This window comes from Neovison vison, chromosome 2 (genome assembly GCF_020171115.1).
Source record: "Neovison vison isolate M4711 chromosome 2, ASM_NN_V1, whole genome shotgun sequence".
In the NCBI taxonomy this organism is placed as follows: Eukaryota; Metazoa; Chordata; class Mammalia; order Carnivora; family Mustelidae; genus Neogale; species Neogale vison.
In genome coordinates, this window is record NC_058092.1 from 21,856,406 (window position 1) to 21,884,123 (window position 27,718).

The 27,718-nt window shown below is 43.2% G+C and overlaps 1 protein-coding gene across 1 annotated transcript; it reads right to left on the minus strand.

The window, feature by feature from the left end:
- SRSF4 (serine and arginine rich splicing factor 4) lies at window positions 1-27,709 on the minus strand. Its single transcript, XM_044237618.1, has 6 exons — window positions 27,518-27,709; window positions 9,838-9,980; window positions 8,819-8,931; window positions 5,208-5,422; window positions 1,749-1,838; window positions 1-1,506 (listed from the first exon to the last, which is right to left on the minus strand). Exons 1-6 carry the CDS (start codon window positions 27,622-27,624, stop codon window positions 666-668), a joined length of 1,509 nt encoding a protein of 502 aa, XP_044093553.1. The 5' UTR covers window positions 27,625-27,709; the 3' UTR covers window positions 1-665.
- Window positions 27,710-27,718: the final 9 nt, after the last annotated feature.

Here is a 27,718-nt window from a genome sequence, read left to right on the forward strand (position 1 = left end):
TTTTGTCAAGCAAAAATAGTCTTTATTCAAATTTAATGGAAACAGGGGTCACTATACTTTGCAAGACGGGGAAAAATAAAATTAAAAAAAATTCTTTTCTTTTCTTTTTTAATATAAAACAATATAATCACAATACCAGAATATGGAACTCTACAGTTTATTTCCTATGGGTTACTGCAGGTATCAATTTTCCTCGACTGTGCTATTCACAACTTTGTTAAGTCCAAAAGTATGAAACCAAAGTGGTAGGAAACTTAAGACTTCGCACTTTCACTAAATGGCAAACATCAAAGGGCATCAATTCAAGGGCAAAAATGGCTGAACTCACCGTACCTACCTATGTCAGCATTCCAGCCTGAAAGCCGTCCAGGTACTGAGCTCCCTGTAGGAAAGGCCAGGCTGAGGGCCGCGGTGGTTTGGATATTCTACTGTGGGCCATGAGTAAAGGGGTTTTCAAAGAGAAGATTGTTTTCAGTCGAGCAGGAAGGCCTGGTGCCAGGAGGCTTTACGGAGAGGAAGCACTTAGATTGAACAATTGTAGACACACCATTAGGGGAGTTAAAAATGTACAGCAGTGACATATGTTCTACTTGGATCACTTGTGCTACGGCTACCAAACATGTACAAAAGACTTCTCGGGGAGTTCCAGCTGGGCTCGTAGCCAGTTAGGACCGCGAGTGGGACCTGGATCTAGACCGAGAGGGCGATCTGGACGCAGACCTGGATCTGGACTTGGACCGAGACCGGGTTTTTGAAGCGGACTTTGATCTGGAGCGTGATTCTGACGGAGGGTTGGGTTTGGACTTGGAATTGGACCGCGACCGGGACCGGGTCTCCTGGTTGGTGCCGGCATCCGCACTCTCCCCGCGGCCCTCCCTCTGGCCGGACTCCGCCTTGGCGTGCTCCCGCTCCTTGGACGCCGAGCGGGACCGCGACCGGGACTGCGAGCGCTCGGCGTCCTCCTTCTTCTTCTTCTTGCTGCTGCCCGACTTGCTGTCGCGCTTACTGCCCCGCTTCCGGCTCCTCTCGCTCTTGCTGCGGCTGCGGCTGCGGCTGCGGCTTCGGCTGCGGCTCTCCTCACGGCTCCTCTTCCTGCCCTTCCGCTTGTCCTTGCTTTTGCTGCGGCTGCGGCTGCGGCTGCCGCCTTGGCTGCGGCTGCGGCTGCGGCTCCTGTGGACGCCCTTCTCCTGGCTGCGGCTCTTCTCCTTGCTTCTGCTCCTGCTCACGCTCGCGCGCTTCTCCTCCACTCGCCTCTCCGGACTCCTGCTGCGACTTTTGCTCTTGCTTTTGTGCCGACTGGGACTCCGGCTCTTGGACTTGCCGGCGCCGTCGCTGTTCTGGACCTTCTCTTCCGCCTGGTCTTTACTCTTGCTGCGGCGCTTGTCGGCGCTGCGGCTGCGGCTGCGGCTCTTGTCATCCTTGCTGGGGCTCCGGCTCTTTTCCTTCTTGCTGCGGCTGCGGCTCTGGCTGCGACTGCGGCTCTTGCTCCGGGAATGCGAGCCTGACCTGCGGAGACACCAGCATCGGCCTCACGCGCAGCCCCGCTGCACGGAAGCAGACGTCCCAAGAGAAGTGGGGGGGTGGGGCGTGGTGTGCATGGGCCCAGGATGGCTTTCTGAACCCCAACTCTTAAACCCCAGCTGGAAAGCCTGGGGTGAGGGAAGACTGGTAACAGGACTAAGACCCAAGTGGGACGCGGTCTGCATGCACCCTGCAGACCGCCTCTGCGTGCACCAGGGAAGACCCACCTGGACCGGGATCTGCTCTTAGAATGGCTGCTTTTGCTGCTGCCGCTTCGGCTTCTGCTCTTACGAGAATGTCTGCTTCGGGAACGAGACCTAGTGGGAGAGAATATCCTTAAATACTTGCTGACCAAAGGCTAGCTGAATAGGAAGGCATTTTATAATTGAAAAATATGTCTGGCACTGGCTGTGTCCCAGCTCAAAGGTGAAAGAGAACGCGCTCCATGGTTCTAGGTCCGAGGATCCAGTAGTACCTGCAAACGTTCCACCTGCACAGATTCCCTGACACTCAGCACCTCTAATCCTGAAACGCTTTCCCCCACACCCACTTTTTGCTGGGTCCCTTCCTTCTTTCCACCGATGCCACTATTATTTACCCAGTTTCTACAAGAGATACCGTAGCCACCCTGAACTCTTTCCTCTCCCCTCGTCCTCTTCTAGACTAATAAAGGAATCTGCCTCTTCATGTGCCACCCACCTCTGCTGCTGCCCTGACCAAGCCAACTCCATCGATCATGGTCCCTCAACAGCCTCCTTACTAGCCTTCCTGTGAACACTTCTGCCCTTTACCGGATTCACTCACTGTGCCCAGAGAGCCGTTTTCAAAATATATCGAAGCTCTAGAAAAATCTTTAAAAGGCCAAGACTGTGAACTTTGCTTACTTCCTACCACACGAAACAGGGCTCGTGGGGAAACGACTGATTCCAAGAGCAGGGCAGGAGTGCACAAGATGGGCCTAGAACATCTCCTCAGGGCGGAAAGAGGGAAACATTCAAAGACTGCTACCATCTACCCAAAAGGACTTTGGCCAAATACGTTGAACCTGTATGGCCATCACACTTCTCTAGACCTAACTTCCAGTTTCAGGGAAGCAGGGGATAAAGCACACGTTCATCGATGCTGAAAGGAAACAGAAAATTCAGAATGTGGGGTACTGCTAAAAAAAAAGTCAATGTTTGGCAGGGGGAGAGGATAAGGGGAAGGGGGCTGCTTCAGACCACAGAGCTTATAATGTAAGACTAGACTGGGATTCTGGTCAGGACAAAAGTAGATCTGAAAATGGCCTGGACAGAAGGTAACTATGGAATCGCTGTTGACGTTCTTAGATAAGAAGATATAAATGAGGTCCTCCTCATTCATGGACACACATGCTGATGTATTTAGGGGTGAAGCATCATGTCTTCAACTTCCCTTAAAACGCTACAACAAAGTAAACATGTAGGGCACATGCATAAATATGCACACATACGAGGAAGACGGCAGGAGGGTATACAGGTGTTCATGAACCATTCTTGCAACTTTGATGTTTGAAAATGATCGCAATGAAAAGCTTGAGAAAACATACACTGAAACATATTCATAAGAAAACCAAACAAAACCAAGATACTGAAGACACAGGAGCCAACTTTAAGGGCTCCCAATGACCAAAGACAGAACAATTTGAGCATAAAAAATTTGCTGCAGGAGATGAAGCGTTAAATACACATCAACATCTGAGAATTCATTCAAAATGATATTAACACTAAACCACCACCCTCATCATTACCTTTGGGGAACCCTCGGGCACATTTAAAATTCTAAAAGTTGGTAAGTAAAGGTGTCAAACTTCTTCTATTTTGCACTTCCTATAAAAATTGTATTGGAGAGCAACGAGAGTGGAAATCATCGGCAGAATTACAGACTTTAAATCCAGAAAGAATGAGGAAATTAGAAAGTCATCAGTTAGCAACAGCGACTGACTGGCTCCAGCGAGGGAGGATGCTAAGATGCTAAGACCGTCAGGCGGACGGTCGCAGGACTCCGTAACACATGTTGGAGTCTCTACGAATGTCTCACAACCTCGGCACACTGGTGTGTTCTCCCCATCATTTGCAGTGGGACATCCAGACACCACACGACGGATGCATCAGGAAGTATAAAGTACTAGTTATGAAGCTGACCTGCTAAAATACCGGCCTTACTCTGCATGCTTCAAGATCTAACTCAAGTTCTAACTATACGTTTATAGGGAATATGCGAGGGAGGATAAAGGAACATACGTATCACCACCAGATGTGATCAGACAAATCTCCACTAGGAGAAAATCTTCAAAGCAGGCAATGGTTTCTTCAACTAAATGCATGGAGAATAAAAAAAAAAGGACAAAGAAGGACATACCAGTGATTAAAAAAAGAAGAGACCTGCCATCTAACGGCAATGTGAAACCCCAGCTGGGATCTGAGGAGGAACAAAGCAACTGCAAGCATACGTATTTGAGACAACTGGGGAATGTGCACACAAATTTACTAGCTGTAACATGGCATCACGGTTTTAGACTTTAGACGTACACACTGAAATAATCATGGGTAAAATGACGGGATGCCCAGACCTGCCTTAAAATGAGGCAGTGGCAACGGTGGGGAGGCAAGACTGGCAAAATGACAAGAGATAAAGCTGGATGGGAACAGGCATAAGGGAATGCAGGGCTCACTATTCTAATGCTTTATGTATTTGACATTTTCCTTAAGAAAAAAACTAAAAAACAAAGCCAAACCTGAAAAGCTTAGAAATTTCTAGTGACTTCCCACTGCTCGGAAATCCTTACTTGGCCCATGGCTTGGCAGGATCTGGCCCTTCTCTGCATCACCTCAAGCTGCTCTCGTCCTGCTGCCCTCTGCCGGAAGTACAAGGGCACTAATCCTTTCTCTACCCGCCACCTCCAGCTTCTCCTTAGTGCTCAGCGTCTATGACACAACCTTAGAGAAGCCCCTGTCAGTTCTCCAAAGTAGTGCTGTGTACATTTCCTTTGCCATACACTTACCACAGCGGTCATTATTTGCTCAATGCCTGTTTTCTCTACTAGGCTGAGTTTCATGAGGGCACGGACCGTATCTGTCTCATTCCCAAGTGCCTGGCCTAGTGCTGAGTAGCTGCTGAATAAGAAAGTCTCCACTCTTAGGGCTCCTGGGTGGCTCAGTTGTTAAGTGTCTACCTTTGGCTCAGGTCATGATCCCAGGGTCCTGGGATCGAGCCCCACACTGGGCTTCCTGTTCAGTGGGAAGCCTCTCCCACTCCCTCTACTTGTGTTCTCTCTCTCACTGTCAAATAGATAAACAAAATCTTAAAATAAATAAATAAATAAATAAATAAATAAAAAGTCTCTACTCTTGAGTAGGTGGTGTTTGGGAAAGTAAACCAAGGGATTACTCGCCATGTTTGTCCCCAGAAAGGGTATGATCTGGGGTACCAAAGAAAAAATATGAAAACAGGTCACTGATACCTGCTTCAGAGAAAGAATTTCGATTTGTGCACATGATGTAGGAGTTCAAGAGTTTTACAAATAAATGTTCAGTTCAAAGTTTGGAGTTACCGAACCAGACAGAACCATGTGCTAAGAATTCAACAGGAGAATGGAAATGGATTATTCATCCATGTACTCATTAAGGAACTGACAGCAAGCACCGACACGCAAATGTCAGCAGTACCTTGAGTGGCTCCGGCTCCTGGAGTAGGACCGGCGTCGTCGAGAACCTGGCTTGTCTTCAACTAATCTGATTTTTCTGCCATTGACTTCAGTTCCATCTAACTTTTCCAAAGCTCTTTTCATATCAGAATAGGACACAAATTCAATCACCCCTTCATTTTTGCGTCCCTTGTGAGCATCTGCATAGGTCACTTCTCCTGCCTGACGCATATAATCCTTAAAAAAAAAAAGAAAAATCACTCAATAGGTCATGATATATTTTGTTAATGCAATTATCATAATGAACGTTAAAAATTAGTTTTCTTCGGAATGGAGTTTACTCCTGAAAATATTTCCATCTACATACCAACCAATTACTAAGGTTCTTTAAAGCACCAGGTGAGTGGTAGAGACAACAAGTATTTACTCCTTTAAATAGTTATGTGTGAATATGAACATTTTTAACTATCACTTCCTAAATTTTAGAGTGGCTAGTTTGTTTATAGCAGCATTAGACGCTCATGTTACCACACATGAGTAAATGTTAGAGATCTTTCACATTTCATTATAAATACTTGTTTAAAAACATATAAATATTGATAACTATCTAGGGTTATATAAAAAATTCATAAAGGGATTAGGAGATTAGCACCTCTGTTTGACTTAAAATTGCTGGTAGGGGGCCTGGCTGGCTCAGCGGGAAGAGCATGTGACTCTTGATCTCAGGGTCATGAGTTTGAGCCCCACGCTGGGTGCAGAGATTACTAAAATAAATAGAACTTAAAAAAGAAAATGAAATTACTGTTATATCATTTCTTCAAAACAAAGGCAACAGAACAGTAGTGTCAAGCTCTGGCTTCAAAGGTGCAATAACCCAAGTCCCTTTACTGCTGTTTCCTCTTTGCTCAGGCTCTCCTGGGAGTTCATAAAACCCACTGGGAGAACACAACTAACATGCCAGATACATATTGAAGTGGCGCCTGGCTGGCTCCGCTGGAAGAACACTGGCTCTTGATCTTGGGGATGGGAGTTTGAGCGCCATGTGGGGTATAGAGATAATAAAAAAATAAAAACTAAAAAAAAAAAAAAAAAAAAAAAAAAAAAAAAGTGGGGGCGCCTGGGTGGCTCAGTTGGTTAAGCATCTGATTCTTGATTTTGACTCAGGACATGATCTCAGGGTCGTGAAGCCAACCTTCCCATTAGGCTCACACTCAGTGGGGAGGCTGCTTGAGATTCTCTCCCCCTACCCTTGTACCCCTCTCCCTGCTCTCTCTAAAATAAACAAATCTTTAAAAAAAAAAAAAAAAGAGTCATGTATAGATAAGATGAGATCGTATTAGTATTTGAAATGACCATGACATTTAGATAAATTTAGAACTTAAGGTTTTATAGCTAATTTCCCCATAAATACTTTGTATGTAGTATATACTTACTCAACAGCAATTTATTTTTGTTACTGCTTTCCTCTGAACACATGCCATTCAACACCTTCTTTGCTCACTGCATCACAAAATGTTTAAGTCTTAACATACAACCTTCACAAGCAGGGTGTCCAGTCCTATTTCTGAGGATTTCCCAGTTGTTGGGTATTTCAGGTTATGTATAGTCTCTTGCTATATTATTCATAATCCAGCAAGGGAATATCTTTGCAGAAAATTCCTTCAACTGAACTACTAGGAGTGGGGGCTCTGGATAAAAAAAAAGGTCCATATAATTCATCACCCAGATCTGGACACCTCTGAGACTGAATGAAGATGTTATGAAGTTATGCTAAGACTGGGACTATGTTGGACAGGTTGAGGACGTAAAGGCCTTGAAGAATGACACTACTTTTGTTTTATTATTTCCACACTTCCAAATTACTAGTAACAGTAGCTAACTATTAAAGCTAAACTATTAAATGTTTACTGTAGGGACTGGCATGATTAAAGTCCTAACACGAGATAGATACAATTATTTTTCCCACTTGGCAGAATAGAAAAGTAGAATATACAGACTTCAGAATCTGAATTAATACTACTTACCCCATCTGATAGGTCGAACTACCAGTTCTCAATGCCTCTGAAGGCAGACTACCATAGAATTTCCTCTCAACACCAACATCATTGGGTGTTATGCATTTGTAATTTTAAAAACAAAAAACAGCCGTTAAATTTACTTTTGCATTTCCTCAATTAACACATTTATTGTGCCAGGAACTGTTCCTGGACTTTTTATATTGAATTGCGTTCAATTCTGACAGTAACTGAGTAAAAATGGGTATGAATCCCATTTTTATAGTTGAAAAATATGAGGCACAAGAAGAAAGTAACTTGGTAACGTACAGTAACGGACAGGTGGCAGAGCTGGGATTCACTGCAGATAGGTGGGCCCCAGAGCCCCGGTCTTAAGTCTGCTCTGACTTACAAGGACATCTGCTCTATGACTCTCTTTTCTAGAGAGTGAAGCTACCAAAGGCCCGGAGGTAGAAGATCAACTGAACACACGGGCTAAACTCCATTTTAACCGAAAGTCTGAAAGCCTTTCCCAGTTTCTACCCAAACATCAAACCCTTAACTTCCTGAACACCGAGTCATCCCCGCAGTGAGCACAGGTGAGGGCCGCCTCTACTACTGCCGAAAAAGGCACCAAGCGCTGAAGAAACGCCAGCTTAGGCTGTACTCCTGCCTCCCATGCTAAGACCAACGTGTGAGCCCTTTCTGGATCTTGTCTTTGTTACCTAAAGACTGTTGGGAGCAAATTTAAAAAGGGATATAAAATTGCTTCGATGAGTTAAAACCATATGAATGTTAAGATCCTTAACTACTTTTTGCTGAACCTAAATACGCTCACTCATTTGGCTAGAGAGGACTTGTTTTACAATGGACTAAAAATGAGAAGTGAGAGTGGAAAAGTGTGACTTTCTTTTTCTTCTGTCCTTCTACCATCCAGATTAAGATACTACTCAAGCCTTTCTTCCCTACTGAGTTAAAAACCGTTGTCGAAAACTAAGCTAGGTTCAGTGCACTGGATGGTCAACACAGCAACTGGACCTTAATCTTTGACCTTAAAACTCTTGGAGGATGAGTATTTCATGGGGGGAAAAAAACCCAATACAACAAAACCTTATGAAAGAATGAGTCAGAGAGTCATTTTCTCCAACGAAGAGCTACTCACAAACGTTGAGTATTACAGCTAATGTTGCAGGAAACACCGGTGGTTCCAACTTTTTGTTGGTGAGAAACTATGATGGCATATCTCTCTACAACAAACTCTATACAGTGGCAAATTTAATATAGGTTGTCTTTAGAGAGATGGTCCCCTAAGGTACAGTAATAGTGAGATTCTGATGCCTTTTCTACTCCTATGGAAGCTTTAAAAATTTTTGTTTCTACTTGTTAAATAGATTTTATTTTTAAACAATCTCTACACCCAACATGGGGCTTGAACCTAAAACCTCGAGATCAAGAGTTGCATGTTCCACTGAGCCCACCAGGAGCCCCTCGAACCTTTAGAGATTTTCCAAGCTTCAGGAAAGCTTTCAAACATATAATACCATTACATTCTTCATTCACATGGCCCAGCATAAAATGACCTCTTTCCCAAGTTTAACTCCTCCCCAAACTTATCCCAGAAGGTTAGTAAGGCCCAAACCTTTAGGTCTTGCCAGCTGCATCTACTTGACAAATTCTCCACAATAAGTCTGTATTCTGTACGGGTAGGAGGGCCATATTTATCTCGGCCACTTCTTCTATAACCATATCCACCTTTGGAAGTTTCAAATAGATAACATTACTTCAGTGAGGGAAAAGGAAAAAGTGACACAGCACATATTCCCCTTAAGTCTACCATTTACCCCCACCCCACACAGCACAGATAATTTAGTTCAATCCCCGCCCCTTAATTCTAAACTAGATTAAAAAAAAAAATCAACTAAACATGAAATTTAATTTAATTTAATTTACAAAGTGGTAAGTATATATATATATATTCATTAATATTATATTTAAAATTAACATGCATAAATTAAAACTATTAACAATTTAACAATTTAGAAATAAGTAACCAAATTACTAAATCAGTTACTGGTGTTACTCACAGTGATTAAAGTTTTGTGAATATTTTATACGAAAAAAAGATTTTCAGGCACCTATTTCAGTTTAATCTCATCTGTGTCTAACCCTTGGGATCCTCACCACCCAGGTCTAATGGGGAAAGGTTGCGGTCGTCACATGGCTTCCTGTTTTGGTCAGCCAAGGGCCACAATGGTTCAAAGAGCCACGCATGGAAAGGTAACCCAAGGTCAGCAAATGGAACAGGCAGTCATCTTAGCCTCAAAGGATTCTTTTAATTAAAACATTGAGGTCTTTGTTAAATCTATGTTAAACAATTGCATTACAGAGAAAAAAAAACAACAACACAAACACACATCATTAAACATATTTATAAAGTATTAAAACAAGAACTTTATGTCATTAATTAAATTAAAATTAAGCAGTATCAAAGATGTTTATTTGCAATTTTACATTTAAAAAGATACATAATTTATAAAACAAATAGCTTAAATAGCAATACATTTCAGTGTAACATTCATTAATTAATTACTTAAAAAATTAACATTTAACAACAAAGGCATGTATGGCATTGATACAAATGCCCTTTCAAATGCTTACTGCGTCCAGAACCGTAACTGCCATCTCGACGTGGGCCGCGGGCATGCTCAACAATTACTCGCTCACCACAAAGGTCTTTGCCATTTAGTTCATAAACAGCATCATCTGCATCACGCAGATCATCAAACTCCACAAACCCATATCTAGGAGAGAGCAAACAAAATCCTGGTTGGTGCCACTCTGACATCCAGCTTCACTACCATTAAAGAGAAAGCAATGAGGGTCATGCTTAGCAAAGGTTAGGTGGGTTTTGCAAACTAAGGATCGGCCTTCTCTTCCCTTTGGCTGAAACCACTTTGCTTTGTGCCAACAGGCACCGCAAGAGGATAGGGAGACTTCTCAAGGCAGACTCCTGTCTTTCTAGTAGGAGGCTCGCTACATACACAGAGACCATTTCTTTTGTTCCCCAAGTAGTTGGTGGCAGTAGCAGAGACCTCCAGAGGGATGCTTGGTATGAAGGATCAAAATATGTGACCCTATGACACTGAGTATTTGCCCTTTTCACATAAAAACTTTTTGTTTTTTTAGCTTTAACCTCAAATGAGAACTTCGAGAACAACTAGACCTACATCCAGGCACTGCTTTTTACATTTGGAATAAAATACCCAGTAAAAAACTCACAGTAGCTCAAATCTCCATGAAAGGAAAAAAAATTTTTTTTTTAAAAAGTTCCTGTTCTTCTACCTAAACAAATCAATCACAAATGAATTAACTAACTATCCTAGAAATTATCAGTGGGAAAAAAAAAATCAGATCTATTCACTTCCTCATGATTTTGCAAATTCACTTCCAGGAGCTTTTAGGTAAGCTGGAATTTTCTAAAACCTATCTATATAGGACTGTGCAAACTTCTTTACAGAGCATGGCTAGGAATTTCCCAACAAAGAGGTTCGCTGGTTTTCACATATCTGAAAGAAAGCCCCCTCCCCACTGAATCCTGTTCATGCCTGTTAACACAACTTATAAAACTGAACAGCAAAAAGTGTAAGGTATTCATAGGTAAGGTTGAACACCCTATAAAACTGTTATCAATAAACCTCAAGTCTGGTCTAACAACACAGCTGTGAAGTCTAGCATTGTGACCACTGCCTATATTTAGAAACCAAAACCATCTTCATGATTTTACCTAATCACAAAGGAAAGTTACAAGCAATGTCTTTAACAAAGCTGGGTACACAGGCCAACAGTGACCAGTGTTCCACTGCGTCTAAACAGACTGGAACTAAAAACAGGTGACAAGGCTTGCCAGGAGTTCATCCAGCCTGACCAACATTATTCCAGTTTCCTTAGCATGTGATGCTGCATTCAGCAACATGTTAAGTGAGAGAAACTCGGAATTGTGGGATTTTCCCTTTACGGAAGAGTTTCTTTCCAACCAGACTCTCCAGAGGAGACAGTGAATGGCTGAAAACTTCGGAGAGTTCTTTAACTGAAATGTGTGAGTGGCATTCAAACTTCAAGTCACTGACTCTCAACTCCATTTAAAAAAATGGAACACAGACACACTGGGTTGTTCAATGGGAAATGTTCTGCAGTAACACAATTCGGAAGCCACCTGGCTCAATCTGTGGGCTATGAAGCCTGAAACGTGGTTTGATGCCTCCAGAAGGCTGGCATCACTGTGCAACGTAGTAAGAGTCATTCTGAACACGATGTCTTATTTGACAAAGCAAGTAAAGCCTCTCCCAATCATTGACTATGTTAGAGTGTTTTACAGTCACTGAGAATCTATCTCTGATAATATATTGCAACTGCCTTTTCCTTTCCTAAGTAGAGTGGGAGAGCAGAAAAGCTGTACTACCATTTTTAGAGACCAAGTTAAATAACAGAGCAAGTTAAAAGAAAAAAAAATCAAATCTACTTTCTACTTAGGTTTCTTTCTTGACAGATCATAAAATACTCCCCTGCCCCCAAAAGTACCTTCCTTAATTTACTTGTCAACTGGTCACAGGTCTGCTCTACCCACAGCCTCCGTGCTCCTGGAATCCTATGGGTCAGAGCCTGATGCCAAGGAAAGAGTAATGTGAGAAAACACTTGCCCCGGGCGTATGAAATGCCCCGGTGCCCCTTTAAGGGCGACATGCTGGCTCAGCACCACTTGCTGCCCCGAACTCCTCTAACGAGGTGTCTGAAGGACTCCCAAAGAGTAACAAATCACAGGCACACCCAAACGGTTTTCTTCAAAATAACCAGGGTTTACAACTATTCGAGGGTCAGAGAATGCAAGACCCCGAAGCTCTGCCAATCGTCTCCACTAGAAAGGCCGGCTTCTGGCACTAACGGGTGATGCTTCCGTCAGCCCTACGTGGTACATTTCCCGGACTCAGACCCCTCTGTGCGAGCTCACTCATTTCTAAGGCTTACATGCAGAACCTGTTCTGACCTTGGAGGGAAAGTAATGACAATCTGTTAAATGGAGACACAATTATTTAAAAACCAAAACCAAAACCAACTAAGGCTCAAACAGACCAATCTTTCTCTGCAGCTGGGGCTGAAGCAAGGCATACCCTGCCAATAATATTATTCCCTGAGCTGTAGGGACCAATTTGTGTTATTAGAGGAAAATAGCCCTTAACAGTCAGTCTTTCCTTAATAGTTACTTCTAAAATTTCTAATAAGTAAATTCTCGTATTGACTTCTAAGTGGGTCACTTAGAAGACACATGTCTGGGATATCGGAGTCACTTATTAAAATAGCTACTACCCTGAGATAAATTTTGCTTTACAGAAAAAAAAATCTGGCCATTCTGTGAAAAGCCACAGAATCTATTTAGGAAATTTCACTTTATTACTTACTATTTTTTAATACACTCTGTGCCCAATGTGGAGCTTGAACTCGTGACCCTGAGATCAAGAGTGGCATGCTGAACTGAGCCAGACAGGCCCCCCTATTTGGGAAGTTTTTATGTCAAAAGTCCAGCCCGAGGATTTAATCAGGCATGTGACTGTCACTTCTCTTGGCCATGGGCATGCTCGGTGGGTCTGGAAGATTAAACCAAATATCCGCTTACATCACAAACCACACCAGATAGGGACACCTGTTCTGAGAGCAAAGACCAGACCAGTGTGGTTGCCTCTACCACATTACTGTTTATTCCCATCAGCTCTACTGAAAGAATGACTTTGTTTCATTCACTAGGCAGTGAATGGGTCTTCCAAATAAGGCAGAAAGACTACAGAGTAAAATAAAGCGTTACTTAACATTTATGAAGTAATCTCCATATACTAGAAAATGTTACCCTACATTCACAATACCCACGAGCCAGATACCTCTATCCCCATTTTACAGATGAGGAAACAGACACACAGTGTTAAGTAACTTGCCTGATAAAACAGCAGAGCTGGCATTCAAAACCCACGGGAGGACTCCAGAAGGCAAACTGATAACTACGCATACTGGAGTAGCAAGAACTGGCCTGGGTTCTAGTCCTAGTTGTGGTATCAATCAACTCTGACAAGCAGATTTAAGTCATTTTGTTTTCCTGGGTCTCAGTTTATCTGTGAAATGAAAGGAGCTATACCACATAAGCCTCACGTTTCTCCTAATGTTGCAGTATGACAGATAAAGGTTGAAATGAGAGAATTTCAACTAATCTGGTAGCATCAGAGGAATAACACAGTGACAGATGGACAGGGATAAATTTAATTTTTAATCATCTCAGGTGCCCTTAAAAACTATTGTATGGATCCCAATTTTAGTTTTAAATTTTAAAACTGTCTCTGAATTAAACTTAGTGCCTTCAAGAAAATTAAGCCCTCCCTGGCAACTAATATTAGAGGATCTTTCTACATTGATCTTAACATCACTTTGTGCTTTACAGCAAACAACATGAAACTAATCTCCCCCAAAATACTCTCCTTTTGAACCCTTTGTACACACAGGCATTCATGCACACTGTACGTGTCGGCACGTGTGGACCAGTGTGCACACATCTCTGGTGGGACCATGAGTAAGCCTCACGAACACAACCCAACAGCTTTCTTTCCAGCTGCAGACACCCCTCCTTTTCTACTGTGAAAACCCACCATCTTTCAGTAATTCCAGTATAAGAATAAAGAAGATGAAGGAATTCAGGAGAATGAATCTTAAGAAAAGCTTAAAAATCCCTCCACCGCAGGGCTTGGTAAAAATAAGACAAAAACCTTCCCATGTGCCTCTTCCTGCTTTCCTCCCAGATGTCATGTCCCCCCCCACCCCCCTGCCCAATGCCTATGTGACAGAACAAAAAGCATGGCCACGAGATGCACACCATTTTTCAATTAAAAGAGAAACTTCTTTCTTTGCCACTCCTCTGCTACTGCCTTTTCCCTAACTCTTCTTCCTCTGGGTCACATTCTATCCTAACAGATTTACCCCCCCACCCCCAAAAAACAAAACAAAACGGGAGGAAGAGTGCCTGTCATTTTCTCCTTCAAAAAGCGGGGACCGTGATTCTTAGCAAGTATGGCCAGGTTTGTGGAGAGCAGGAACAAAGCCACGCGGAGTTGTGTGGGCTGCTCCAGACTTCAGTGCAGGTGCCCGCCATGGCCAGCCCTGGTGGCCCCCAGTCAACAGCACCCCTACTGCTTGGGCTATCAGAACTCGGAAATGCTGGAACCGGAAGGACATGGTTTTAGAATTACCCTAAGACTTCCATTTGTAGAAACGTTAATCACACTTTTTCACCCAAGAATTCTCATCTGAGCCTGTGTTCTTGCTGGAGGGGCTTTCCCTGATCCTAATCCTCTCTAGCCATGGTCCCAAATACCACCCGGCATGGCCCACTGAAGAGAATGTGCCACCTATCCCACCACTTTCAGAAGGACTGAGGGTCACCTCTGTCTCCCAGACATCATCACTGAATCGAGAGACTGGAGAAAAGTCCCTTCTGAAAACTGAGGAGCAGGACCTGCTCTGGAGGTATGCTGACCAAGCTAACCGGGCAGGGCAGGACGAAGGGGGTGCTCAGAGCTGGCTAACCCAGGGAGAGTGGACACGAGGAGCCAAGGGAAAAGCAAGCCTCCATGCGTGTGCCTGCTATCACCCACCGACACTGCTTACCGAGGGGCATGCCTTGGTTGTTCTCTCTATAAGAAAAATGTGCCCCTTTCCACAGTAGATCTCTGCTCACCTTTGTCCTACAACTGTGCCACATGCTTTTCTTTGTATGTGGACATGACAGTCCTCAGCCAACCATCAGCAGGATGTGAGTTTTGTTTTCCCAATGTGGTGAGCCATTCCCACATTCACTCATTTTCCTTGTAAGAACCGAACCTCTCCATGGCTGGTCAGGATTAGGGATGTTGCTGTAGCCAAGGAAAAATTTTCATCTGTTGAAGTTAACCCATGGGGTGGCTTGAACCCTCAAACTAGGGTCAATAGCACTGTTCTTTAAGGGCAGAGCCCTTCAATCTACCCTGAAAGAAATGGCATTCGGTGAACAGGAATCAAACAGCTTTCTTTCGAAAGTACTCAGTGTTGGTCCTACGCTTCCGTCAACTTGGTCCTATGAGGTGAAAAGAGTTAGGACATATTGACAGGATAGTCATAACAGCAGTAATCCTCACTGTCTGCACAACGTGCTTGGAGAAGCGCAGAAATGCCCTTCTGCACCATTCTCTACTGCTCAGGTGAGGCCAACTCAGAGAAAAGCCTGCCAGTGAGAACGCTCACTGCCCAACTCCAGAGGTCTGCCACATTCCAGGGAAGCCGTGGTCAGGCCCTCAGAGCAGAATTACCCAGCGTCACATTCATTGCTCTGGGTCACTGATTACGGTTGCAGTTTGACTCTTCCGGTCACAGAGGGTTGTTTATGACCCACGACTAGGAGCTCCTACCACATGAAGGGGGTTCCTGAGATCCTTTCCTATCCTGAGACAGGAAGGAGGCTGCTCTGGGCATTCTGGCCTCCCTTTCTTTAGCCTCAGAGGAGGGATGGCCATCAAGGCCGCCCGGAGAAGGTGGATGACTTACCCGTGCTCACTGAGTGGCAGAGCTGGGGTGCGACTTCAGGGCTCACCAGTACCCAGTCTGGGGCTCTTTTCACGTCGGCAAACTGGCAGTTCCCGCACACCAAGAGCTCTCTGATTAGAGCTAGTGTGGATTCCTGGTCTGTAAGCGCTGGCCACAGCTCAGTCTGCACTTGATCTTTCCCCACCTTCAAAGAAGAAAACCTACCTCATGATTTCTCTCTCCTGGAGCCCCTGACCACTAATCTCCTCCCAGCACTCGAGATTACCCTGGCGACTCCTCTCCGGCTGCCCGCTCAGCCTGCCGCCCGGCCCTCGGTCTCTCATCCGCGGGGGCCCCCAAGGCCAGCCGTCTTCTTCCTGTCTGATCAGTTTACTTAATTCCAGGATATGGCTATTCTGCAACTTGTCTCTTTGGGTGTAGCAGGGAAAGCCAGCTCCTAGATCATTCGTTTGCTCAGAGGTCTATAATGACTCCTAAACAGCTTTGCTTCGATCATTCTCCAAACCTGAGTGCCTTGAGTACACAAGGCAAAGCAAAACAATCTTCTTCCACAGAGTTGAGAACTCTCTCTCTTACGAAGTCTCCCACACTCGCCTAATTGTCTGAGCACCTTCTTCAGCTCTGGCACTTCTATTCCACTTTGTTTTACCTGACAATGTTTCTAGGGCCTTTCAAGGCCTTGCTCTTTTCTGTGTGCTGATCCTCTCATTTGATTATGTGCTCTTTAAAAACAAAGACTTAATATTTAGTATGGTGCCTGGCACGCAGTAAATAATTTATCTGCGATATTCCATTCATTCCTCGTACTGTATGTGAAGAATGTACTATTATTATGATTACTCCCATTTCACAAATGAGAAGACTGAGGCTTGGAAAGCCTAAGCTACTGTTCATTGCCAAGGAGTTCATAGGTGGTTATGGCTGGATCTGAACCCAGATCCACCTGACTCCAGACTCAAGTTCTAAACTACCAGGTTACACTGCCTTTGTGAAGGCAGATGCTTCTTCTCTCCCACAGTCCCGAGTACAACCCTCTTCATTTAACAAATGCTGCTGCTTGACTTGATAATCTAACTTCGGATAAGCCAGGTTGTATTCAAGTTTTTAGTAAACGGGGTAAAGTCTCCAGAGAGATAAAGAAATTGACCTTGGGGCAAAGGTGAGGCCCCTCTACTCTTGGGGTATGTGACAACCAGGTTACTTTCACTCTTGTCTTTTGGTTCCCATTAGCCAGTGTCAGCCATCTGGTCCTTCCGAAAACATGTGTGGGTTCAGAACATAACAGACTAGAAGAATAGAGGAAAAATAAGATTATTCTGTGCAATCCCCATTCTGGAGGTCCCACAACAACCCCTGGAACCTGTCTTTGGTTTTAAGGCTCAGCAAAAACTAGACCAGCATAGAGATGACAGAGTTGGGCCTAGAGGTGGTAGATGTGAATGGATATTGACAAAATTATGTATTTAAGAATGCATTTAATTAGTTTTTTAAGGAATGGTGACTGGGACCAAAAAATATAAGCATGAATGGTATGGAAAAAAAAAAAATGGACCAGAAATCAAAGAATACTATAAGGTTTACAGACTGCCAACTACACCAGGATTACAGCAGCAGCAACCAGGAAAGTACTTTGCAGATGACAGGCATCTAAGATCTGATTTAATTTTGTTTAATTCCATACTACTATTAACTACTCCAGCCCATCAGAATTCTTTCTTTCTTCAAATTCATTTGTAATAATCTGCACAACTCTGAGGTTTACTGTGAGCTCACCGATGGAGACACCAATACTCAGAGCTGAGAAGGAACTTGCCAGGGCTACGCAACACTTGGGGTCCTTCCTAGCCAAAGTCAACACTCACTACCATGTGCTACTGCCTCTCGTACAGTAATGGAAAGATGTGGTCCAAAGAGAAATTTGAGAAATCCAAGCTCTAGAAGCACAGAAAATCAGTTTTATCAAATTATGTGCTGTGGAAGAGAAATGCCCACATGACTCTTAGCATCTTATGACAAATATTAAATGGGAAAAAATACCATTTCTGCATCTGATAGGTATTGATACCAGTAAGTTGTGAACACTTATTCTCTAAGTTACTTGTGGAACCAAACCTATCAAAATTACCAAATTTTATAGTTCATCAAAATTTTAGCACCAATCTAGGAAAACAGTGAAAGGTAACATCATTAAGGGAATGCCAGCCCGTCTTTAAAGGAATGCTCACATATCAGGGTGAAGAAAATATAATAGAAACAATCAGTGCCCTAAATATTGAGCAATAAAACAAAATTCCTCCAGAATAGGAGGAGATAGCAATCTGTATCAAGTTCAAAATCAAGTCTTATTTTGTAACCATTCTATAGGCCTATCTGCCAATTCCTTTCAACTATCCCAAACTGTTTCAAAATGAACTTAAGGATACTAAGCAATTTCACTTTCGTTAGGCTACTACCATATTTCCACCCTATAAAATGGGACTACTCCCAGAAAGCAACAAACTCCTGAATAATTTGTGGGTCACCATTACAACCACAACCCCCAACACAAAAAATGTGTTTCATTTACATTTTAAATTCAACATGGCTGCTTTCTTCAAAGCGGGTTAGGGGCAAACAATCACACCTGTGTGCCTTTCCATTTTCTGACACTTACCAACACGAGGAGTAAATGAAGAGATCCCACAAGAAAAGGGGTTAACTATTCCCTGATGACACACTACAGTTCATGAAGACAATCAGATTTTAAAAATATATGTATAAAAAAAAAACCCTCAAGAGATGAACATCATATTACCAATTTAGGAAAAAAAAAACACTCTAGGGACACAAGATAGGAATAGGGTATCTGTTACACCCAAGTGAAATAGTTCACATTCAGCAGACAGAACTACTTGATTCCACACAAAAGCCACAAACAAAGCCAGTTTATACTTACCTCTAAAATGGCACTATGAGTGCGTAACAGGTGTTAAAGCCTCTTAGAAGTTATACCTCTGGGACCATCTTGGCTGTTCCCATATCCCTTATAACCACTCCATGGTCCCCAGGTTGCCGTCAGTTTTTTTTCCTTTTTGGTTCAAGATGCCACTTCCTATGCTATTTCTTAGGGGACACCCTTCCCTTGAAATCGGTCATTTAATTCATTTAGTATTTTAACATTTTCAAATTCTTTTAACATTAATAGATCAACAGCTTCCAGTCATCCACACAAAATAACTTTTCTCAAACTCAGTGCTTCTGGTCTGTGGTTCCTGATCCCGTGCCTGAGCCTCCTGCTCACCTCTTCCATTCTTGAAGGCCGGATCCAGACCTCCACCCTTTCCTCCTTCAGTTGCCCCACTTTCTCTAGGTCTTGGAGGTCTCTGTTTACAAATGCCCCCGATTCCGGCATCCAGGCCTAAAGATGTGGCTGGGGGACTTGATAGAAGGATTACAAGCGTCCTTTGGGTGCTTCTTCAGGTATCATTTGCAGTTCCAAGACCTCCAGACTTTCATCTCAACACGCAGGAAAGGTAATGTAGGGCGTTTCCTCAAAATATGGACATGCCAATCCAGAGCACAGCCTGATCCTTCGCCTTCAGGTTACTCCAAGACCAGACAGCCCTAGCAATAATGCGACAGGGATCACTTAACTGCATCTGCTTGCATAATCCCTACCCCGGGGCAGCCAGGACAGAGCGGACACCATCTTACAGCTCTTCAAAGAACAGCCTGAGAGTCTCACTAGAGTTCCTGTCTAGGGCCAGTGTCACAAAACTTCCACCAGTTTCACTGGCGGCAGTAACTTTTCTAGCTTGTTGAAGACTGTAGCTGGGACCAGAGACCGAACAGGCTGTGGAACCTAACTACCTTCCTGTCCTTCTCAACAGGACTGAACCACGGAAGGGAAGAGCATGAGACAGGCTGTGACTGTCACTGCTCCTGCTCTATCTGGTATGAGAATAAGAAAGTGCTTCAGCTTCCAGAGCTGGCAAGAAGTCATTCTATAACCTTGAGCCAGGCACTTAATTGCCCGAATTCCTCAGTTTCCCAATCAGTACAAACTCGAGACAACAACACCTGTTAGTAAAGCGCTCTGGTGTACACAGCTGAAAAATAAATCACCCAAGTGCAAGCTGTTAATTTTTTAAAATTTTATTTATTTGAAAAAGAGAGAGAGAGAAGAGAGGTCAGTGGGAGAAGCAGACTCCCTGCTGAGCAGGGAGCCTGATGTGGGACTCAATCCCGGGACTCTAGGACTCTAGGATCACGACCCGAGCGGAAGGCAGTTGCTTAACCAACTGAACCACCCAAGCGCCTGCTGCTAATGTTTTTTAAAGTTTTGAAATTTCAGTGTTAGCTTACAAATTTATAAAGATCACCCGCAATAATATTCTCTCATATACTATGAGCATCTTTCTTAGAGAAGCTCAAAAAACAATTTTCTGTTTAAGTTTCTTGGATGCATCCAGAAATACTGGGAACCCATATCTTATTTTAGCTAGTCTACATCCTATGCTTACTTTTTAAAAGGGACAAATACTTCACATGGTCCTTTTATTCATATGCTCCCTCAAAGAGAAGGGAGGAGCAAGACATTTAACTGAGGAACAGGGGTTGAAAATGACTTGGCCGAATAATTCCAATGTTTCTTCTTATCACAAACTGACTGGGGAACCAGAACCACACATTCTAAGTCTCCAGCCAGGTAATTTATGCTAGCAACATTTGGTCAAAATTACAGTACGGTTTTGTGTCTCGGCACTGATTTTTCAAAATGACAGAAACTTAAAAATTACCCATGTCTCAGGAAAAAGAAAAGTAACATTTAAATTTAAGATGCAGGCCCACTTCAACAAGAGACTGCAGTACAAAAACCAACCTGGTCACATTTGTAATGGTTATACTACTAATGAAGAATGCTGCTAAATCCACAGCACTATTTCTCATTATTTCCTACTCATTTAAGAAAAAGTTCTTAAATGATAAGACACATAAGACCACCTGCACCTGTGAAATTACCAAAGACTTGAAGTGCCACGTGCCACACGCTGCTGGTACAAGAGCAGCCGGCACGCAGCTTTTCTGAAAGTTGTTGGGCATTACATGCACTGAGAACCTCGAAAACATTCTTTCCTGCTGTGACACGTGAGTTTTACTTCACAGAAACTGTCTTAAGGAATGATAAAAATACAAAGTTTAGGCATGTGATACCAATCACAGCGTTCTTTTAACAAGCAGAATTTAGAGATGACCTAAGAGGAATGGTTGGGTAATCATGATTCAGTCATAAAATAAATTTTCTGCAGGTGTGAAAATGATGTTTAAGATTTTTATGTAACAGAAAAAATATACGAGATAAATCAGGCAGAAAAAGTGGGACATAAAATTGCACATAAGACCTTATGTTAAGATGTCTCAGTTGGTTAAGCGTCTGCTTTTGACTCAGGTCATGATCCCAGGGTCCCGGGCTCCAGTAAGCATGGCCTAAGGTGGGTGTGTGCGGCCTGGGTCAGCAGGGAGTCTGCTTCTCTCTCCCCCTTTGCCCCTCCTCCTGCTTGTGCTCTCACTCTCACTCGATCTAAATAAATAAAATCTTTAAATAAAAAGAAGACCTTATGTTAAAAGGACTTTATACTTATTTTCTAATCAGTCAACAAGTTCCTTTTTTTTTTTTTAAAAGATTTTATTTACTTGAGGTAGAGAGAGATCACAAGTAGGCAGAAAGAGAGGGAGAAGCAGGCTCCGTGCTGAACAGAGAGCCCGATGTGGGGCTCGATCCCAAGACCCTGAGATCATGACCTGAGCCGGGGGCAGAGGCTTAACCCACTGAGCCACCCAGGCGCCCCAACAAGTTCTTTTTAAAGAAAACTCTTAACAGATAAATGGATAAAGATGTGGTATGTGTGTGAGCACGTGTATATATATACACACACGTGCGCACACACACAATGGAATACTATACAGCCACCAAAATGGAACTAGAGGGTATTATGCTGAGCAAAATAAGTCAATCAGAGAAAGACAATTATCATATGATCTCTCTGATATGAGGAATTTAAGAGGGAGACAAACCATAAAAGACTCTTAATCTCACGAAACATGCTGAGGGGTACTGTGGGGGGGCGGACAGGGATAGGGTGGTGGGTTATAGACACTGGGGCGGGTACGTGCTATGTTGAGTGCTGTGAAATGTGTAAGCCCGATGATTCACAAACCTGTACCCCTGGGGCAAATAATACATTACTTGTTAATAATTAAAAAAAAAAAAAAAGTTCTTGAAGCTGTTATGCTTGGTAGGCTAAATGGACAAGCCTTAAAGGCTGCACGATAACTTCCTCATATACAATTTTAAACAATCTTGTTAAAAATCACAGTATTAAAAAAATTATAATGAAGGCTAGTTGAAAGCTCAGAAAAACAGGAACTCTTAAACACAACAGGTGAAAATATAAATACTCTGTCTAGAGTAATGTAAACCAATGGGTAGCAAAAGCCTTAAAGATGTGTATATACTCTGACTCCAAAAGTTCACCCAGAAATCCACCCAAGATTTACATAAAGGATATTTACCACAGTGCCATAAAAGCATACATTAGCAAAAAACCAAAGACAATCTAATGTCTCGCAACATGGTTTTAATTATGTACAATAAATAACTGCTGAAGGGTGCCTGGGTGGCTCAGTTGTTAAGTGTCTGCCTTCAGCTCAGGTCATGATCCTGGGGTCCTGGGATTGAGCACCACATGAGGCTCCCTGCTCAGTGGGAAGCCTGCTTCTCCCTCTGCCTGCCTCTCCCCCTGCTTGTGTTCCTTCTCTTGCTGTGTCTCTGTCAAATAAACAAACAAATCTTAAAAAACAAAAACAAAAACAAAAACAAAACCCCTGCTGATATGTGGGAATACTACGAACCCATTAAGAATCAAGTTGTCAGTCGGGGCGCCTGGGTGGCTCAGTGGGTTAAGCCGCTGCCTTCGGCTCGGGTCATGATCCCGGGGTCCTGGGATCGAGTCCCACATGGGGCTCTCTGCTCAGCGGGGGCCCTGCGTCCCTCTCTCTCTCTCTGCCTGCCTCTCTGTCTATCTGTGATCTCTGTCTGTCAAATAAACAAATAAAATCTTAAAAAAAAAAAAGAAAAAAAAAGAATCAAGTTGTCAGAGAACACTTCACGACAAAGGTCAAGGTCAGGCTGTCAGGTAGAAACAAACAGCATGTACAGTATGACCCTAGGTCTGTAGAAAAGATGGGGAGGCCTAAGAAGAGCATGGATGTATGAAAAAAAGACAGTCTCAAAACGCAGTGTTACCTTCAGATAATTTTTTGTCCTCTGTATTTTTAAAAAAATTTATAATATGTAAAAATTCTACAATCAGAGATAAATACATGCTATTTTGAAACACTACAGGAATTAAAAATGGGTCTTTAATTCTAACTATGTATAAACAAAGTTGTTCAAGTGCTCCTTTAAACAAAACTGTCTTAATCTCTTTTTAGATAAATTACTCCAGAACCAAATGCCTTACTTACAGAAAGATTCAAAGACCTGGACCATAGGGGTTCAACATGCCATTATTTTTGAAGGCAGAACTGCCTGTGGACAAAAAGGTGGTGGGGTCTTTTTAAAGGGAGAGTGTTTGCCTTTTCTTTGTCATTCCTGGCACTCATTAGTTGTGCCATTATCATAAAAATGATAATGTATTTATTGCTATTTGGTGGTGGGTGAAGATAATCTCCCACAGTTCAATTAACCAAAAACCAATAACCTGGAACATTAAACTAATTATATTTCCATTATTGCTCCTTTAAAACGAAAAGACAGGAAACTAAACAAAACAAGCTCCATCAAGGACTCAGAGAAAAATCCCTGTGTAGGGTCTGGGTTGGGGGATTCATCTCAGTATCTAAAAATCTAACAATGCTCTGCAGTGATCAGGGACAAAACCAGTAATTCTGACTCACCAAAGGGTCTCAACATATTAAAAAAAAAATTAAGGTAGCTTCTACTTGAAGGGATTTTTGAGGACGGTGGAAATAAAAACTTCCTGCTTATACTTAAGAAGTTGTGCAAATCCAATTAAACAGAAAAGAACACCCCCTGAGAATTCTGGCTACTCACAATTTCACTGCAATATGAAGCACAGGGTGAAATATATAGCCAAGTTTCTCTGTAGAGTTTTAATTCATGTCTTTGGTTAACTTAAAAATAAAACAAAAAACCCTCAATGATTTGGGGCCTAGCTCCTAGGCAAGTAAAATAATCTCAGGGAGTGATAAATTTCTTAACTAAGATATGGAAAAAGTAAGATATAAAGATCTACAACTGTAACCAAAAGATTTTGTGGCAAGAGAAACTACCATATGAAAAACCTTCTACACTTCACATGATTTATTAATAAAGAAGAAAGCCCACAGAACTCACAAATAATCAAAGGAAGCAAAAGTTACCAGAGTTGGAAGGCTATAGACAGGCACTGCTAATCCTGTTGTTTCCTTGACCCCTGGTCCCATAGTGGCTCTTGCTGGAGTTAGTGTGGCAGGTATGAATGTAGGAGACCCTACATACCACCTGGCGTGATCTACAGGGTCCTGGGAGATCTACATCATGTAGTGGTCCCAAATGAACCACCTTTTTAGGAATTCTCTGAAATAAAGGCAATCTAGATTAGGTCCCCTGGAATAATAAAATGGCAGGGAATGGACTATTGCATATACATTTTTTGAAATCCCAAGAGGATCCATAAAATCCTCACCTGGACACTAAATCTCCCTTCACCTTCTTCATCTGCTTCCTCATTTGGTGAACTTCCAATTACACCAGTACTTTATGCCTATTTAATTCTGAACATATCTACTGTCCACTGATACATTTCACTACATTTCACACTACAAGTTTGAACTCTTGTTCACAATTCATCAAAATCCTATCCCTCCAAAATCTGCTTCAGAGGTTTGATTACTAATAATTACAAGTCAGGTATGTAAAAAATGCTTCTCAAGGAGACCTACTATCCTTATGTCCAGAACCACAGGCTTACACGTTTCTGAATTACGCCATCTTTCCCTTTTGTACCTCCTCCTTCCTTTCAGACTCCTCCGCACTTCTACAATCTAGTCCAGTCAGTTCTTGCTCTAAATCCATCTACACCATTGGTCCTCTGCTCAGCAGTCCCGTTCCTCGGCAGGGATTCCTGAATGCTGCCACATGTGCCAGTTTAATTGTTTCACCTGCCTTCGAATCCCTGAAATGACTTCCCATTCCTCATTTCAGCCTTCAGTTTCAATCACTGATTTCACATATATCATGGTTTAGCAGCAGATCTGCTAAGAGAATAGTTCCCCCAAAGAGACCCAGGTATTTAAGGTTTTGCAAGAATCTGCCCTTTCTCTCCATTTTCCAGATTGCTCAATTATTCCCTCCAGAGCCTTTCAATTCCTATCCATGATTTTTGGATGCTCAGTGTAAAATCTTATAGTCGATGCTTCTGGTTCATGTTGTTCAAATCAAGCTAAATCCCTCATGAGACTCAATCCAAGCCTGATTCCTCATTCTTTCTCAAAAGTGTTCCTTACTGGACCACCTCCTCATCACCGGTTATGACATACTTTATTCCCAGACACTTTATTTCAAGCCCCAGTCAATTCTTTCTTCAAAGCCCATTTCAAACAAATCTCTTCCAACAAACTATTCCAAGTTTTACTTGAGTTTAAAGTGAGGGCAAGCATTTCTTAACTCAGAATGGACATGTTCTAACTGTCAACACTTAATTTACTCAAGAGCAGAAACTGTTTTTCTTTCTTTCCAATCCATTTAGCACAGTAGCAGTCATCTCGTTGGTGGGTTATTAACATGTTTGTCCCATTAACCTTTTTACCATTAACATCAACATTATTTCCTGCTATCACTTGAGTAACTTTAGAAAACAGACCTCACCAAATATCCTTCATGTTACCAAATACTGAAACTGTCTCCTAATGATCACAGTCAAAACCCATTTGATTACAGCTACCATTTACAGCTATGAGCCAAATACTTTATAATTATCTCTAGTGCTCCTTTCCCTTGTAGATAAGAAAACTGACAACAAAATTTACTGTCAACTTAGTTGGCCTCTGAAGAAAACGGGGAGTTTCCACTTCATCTTTCATACATGTATCAAGCAACAAAACCCCACTTTATCTAGTACATTCCTTGAGAACCAAAAGCTCTATTGTACCAAGTGAGTAATTTCCTAAACCTTTTACTCTAAATCGGTATTCGGTATTCATAGTAAACACTTAAAAAAAAAAGTCTTTTTTTTTTTTAAAATCTCTACACCCAACATGGGGCTTGAACTTACAACCTGGATAACAAGAGTTTCATGCTCCACCGACTGAGCCAGCCACGTGCCCAATAATAAACACTTTTATCGAAGACATTTTCCTTAGTAAGAAGGTGAGTCTTCCTAACAATCTCTTTGAAATGACTTTTTAAAGCCAACCAACAATGTGAGTATATAGAAGCTACCAATTTGTCTCAAATGTGCAACTGAGGTATTTTTCCTAACTTCTCAAGTGTTAGTTGCTAGTATTACAATGGAGAGTAACCTGTAACCATTATCAGACCTGTTGCAAATGTCTTTCATTTTTTTTTCTCCAAATAAGCCAAGAGTTCCTCTAACACTCAAGGTTTAGTGCCCTAAAATGTCCCCCCCACTCCTTTTAATTTTTAGACCTATGTGTTTGATGTCCTACCTAACGTTTCCCGGCTCTCATAGTTTTCCCCGTTGAGTATCTTCTCCAAGTCGGACTCATCTCTTTCCCCTGAAACGTGTAGCCCCGGGTGGCCCTGCTTTGCCAAAGTAGATCAGAAGTATATAGAAGCTATCAATTTGTCTCAAATGTGCAACTGAGGTATTTTCCCTAACTTCTCAAGTAACAGACTAAACCCGGGGAGGCAGTAAATTAGCAATTTCGAGCTGTGAATCTCCGTCTGCTTAACTAGCTGCCGCAGATACTAGCCAGGGAGGCCACGACCTTCTAACAAATTCTACAACGACAAACCAATTTTTTGGCAAGTCGTAGAACGGAAACCACAGCATGGAAACTCTGTACGGAGTTTGAAAGATAACGAATCAAGACTTTAAATTACCCTTGTAGGGGGGAACCGTCAAGGCTTTCAGCGCGGCAAGACGATACTTTCGAAACTGTCACTAGACTACTCACGCAAACCCGAGTCTCCCGCCCAAAAAAAGTGTGACACATGCACGTCAAAAAAGTGCCTCCCTCCGGAGCTCCTGGCCTCGCGAAAGATGCGTGGTGACTGTCTGATCCATTAGACTGGCCAAGAGGTGAAAAGCGAGCAGGAAATCCTGTTTATTTCCAGCAGCCCTGAGAGCGGGAAAGGTCGGTTTCTATCCGGAGACGAACCAGACCCTACTGCCGGGGCCCGGGAAGGAAAAACCCAGGCCTCCCCGGCGCCCTGGAGCCGTACCCTCCCGCCCGGAGCCCCAATCCCACTCGGGTTTTCCTTCTCCCCGTCCCACTCAGATCCTCACCGTCGCTCCCATTATCCCTCCACCACCCCCACCCGCGCAGGCGCAGTGGGAACCAGGGCCTACCCGCGCCCCCGAGGCGCCGCGACTATGGCGGAGCCTGAGCAAGCCAGTAGCAGCTCCGCGCCGGGCAGGCGTCCCTCTCCCGTTCCCGCGGCCTCCCCACCACCGCTGGGGCCCTGTCCCCACCCGGCCGACCCCTCTTCTGCCCTCCTCACCCGTTCTTCAGATCCACCTCCAGGATCTTCCCGTAGCCCTTAAAGAAGCGCTCCACATCGCGCTCTCGGGCCTGGTAACTCAGGCGGCCGATGTACACCCGCGGCATCCCGGCAACAGCGGCGGCGGCTTGGCCCGGCCCCAGCCCCCTTAGGCGGCGGCCGGCGAAGCGAGAGCGCGGCGACGGCGGCGGCGGCGGCGGC

Excerpts from the sequence above, each read along its gene's own strand:
- SRSF4 (XM_044237618.1), bottom strand. The coding sequence starts at position 27,624 with ATGCCGCGGGTGTACATCGGCCGCCTGAGTTACCAGGCCCGAGAGCGC. Across the intron at positions 9,981-27,517 it reads GAGGTGGATCTGAAGAACGG|ATATGGGTTTGTGGAGTTTG; the intron begins GTGAGGAGGGCA and ends GCTCTCTCCTAG. Across the intron at positions 8,932-9,837 it reads CAGTTACGGTTCTGGACGCA|GTGGATATGGTTATAGAAGA; the intron begins GTAAGCATTTGA and ends AAACTTCCAAAG.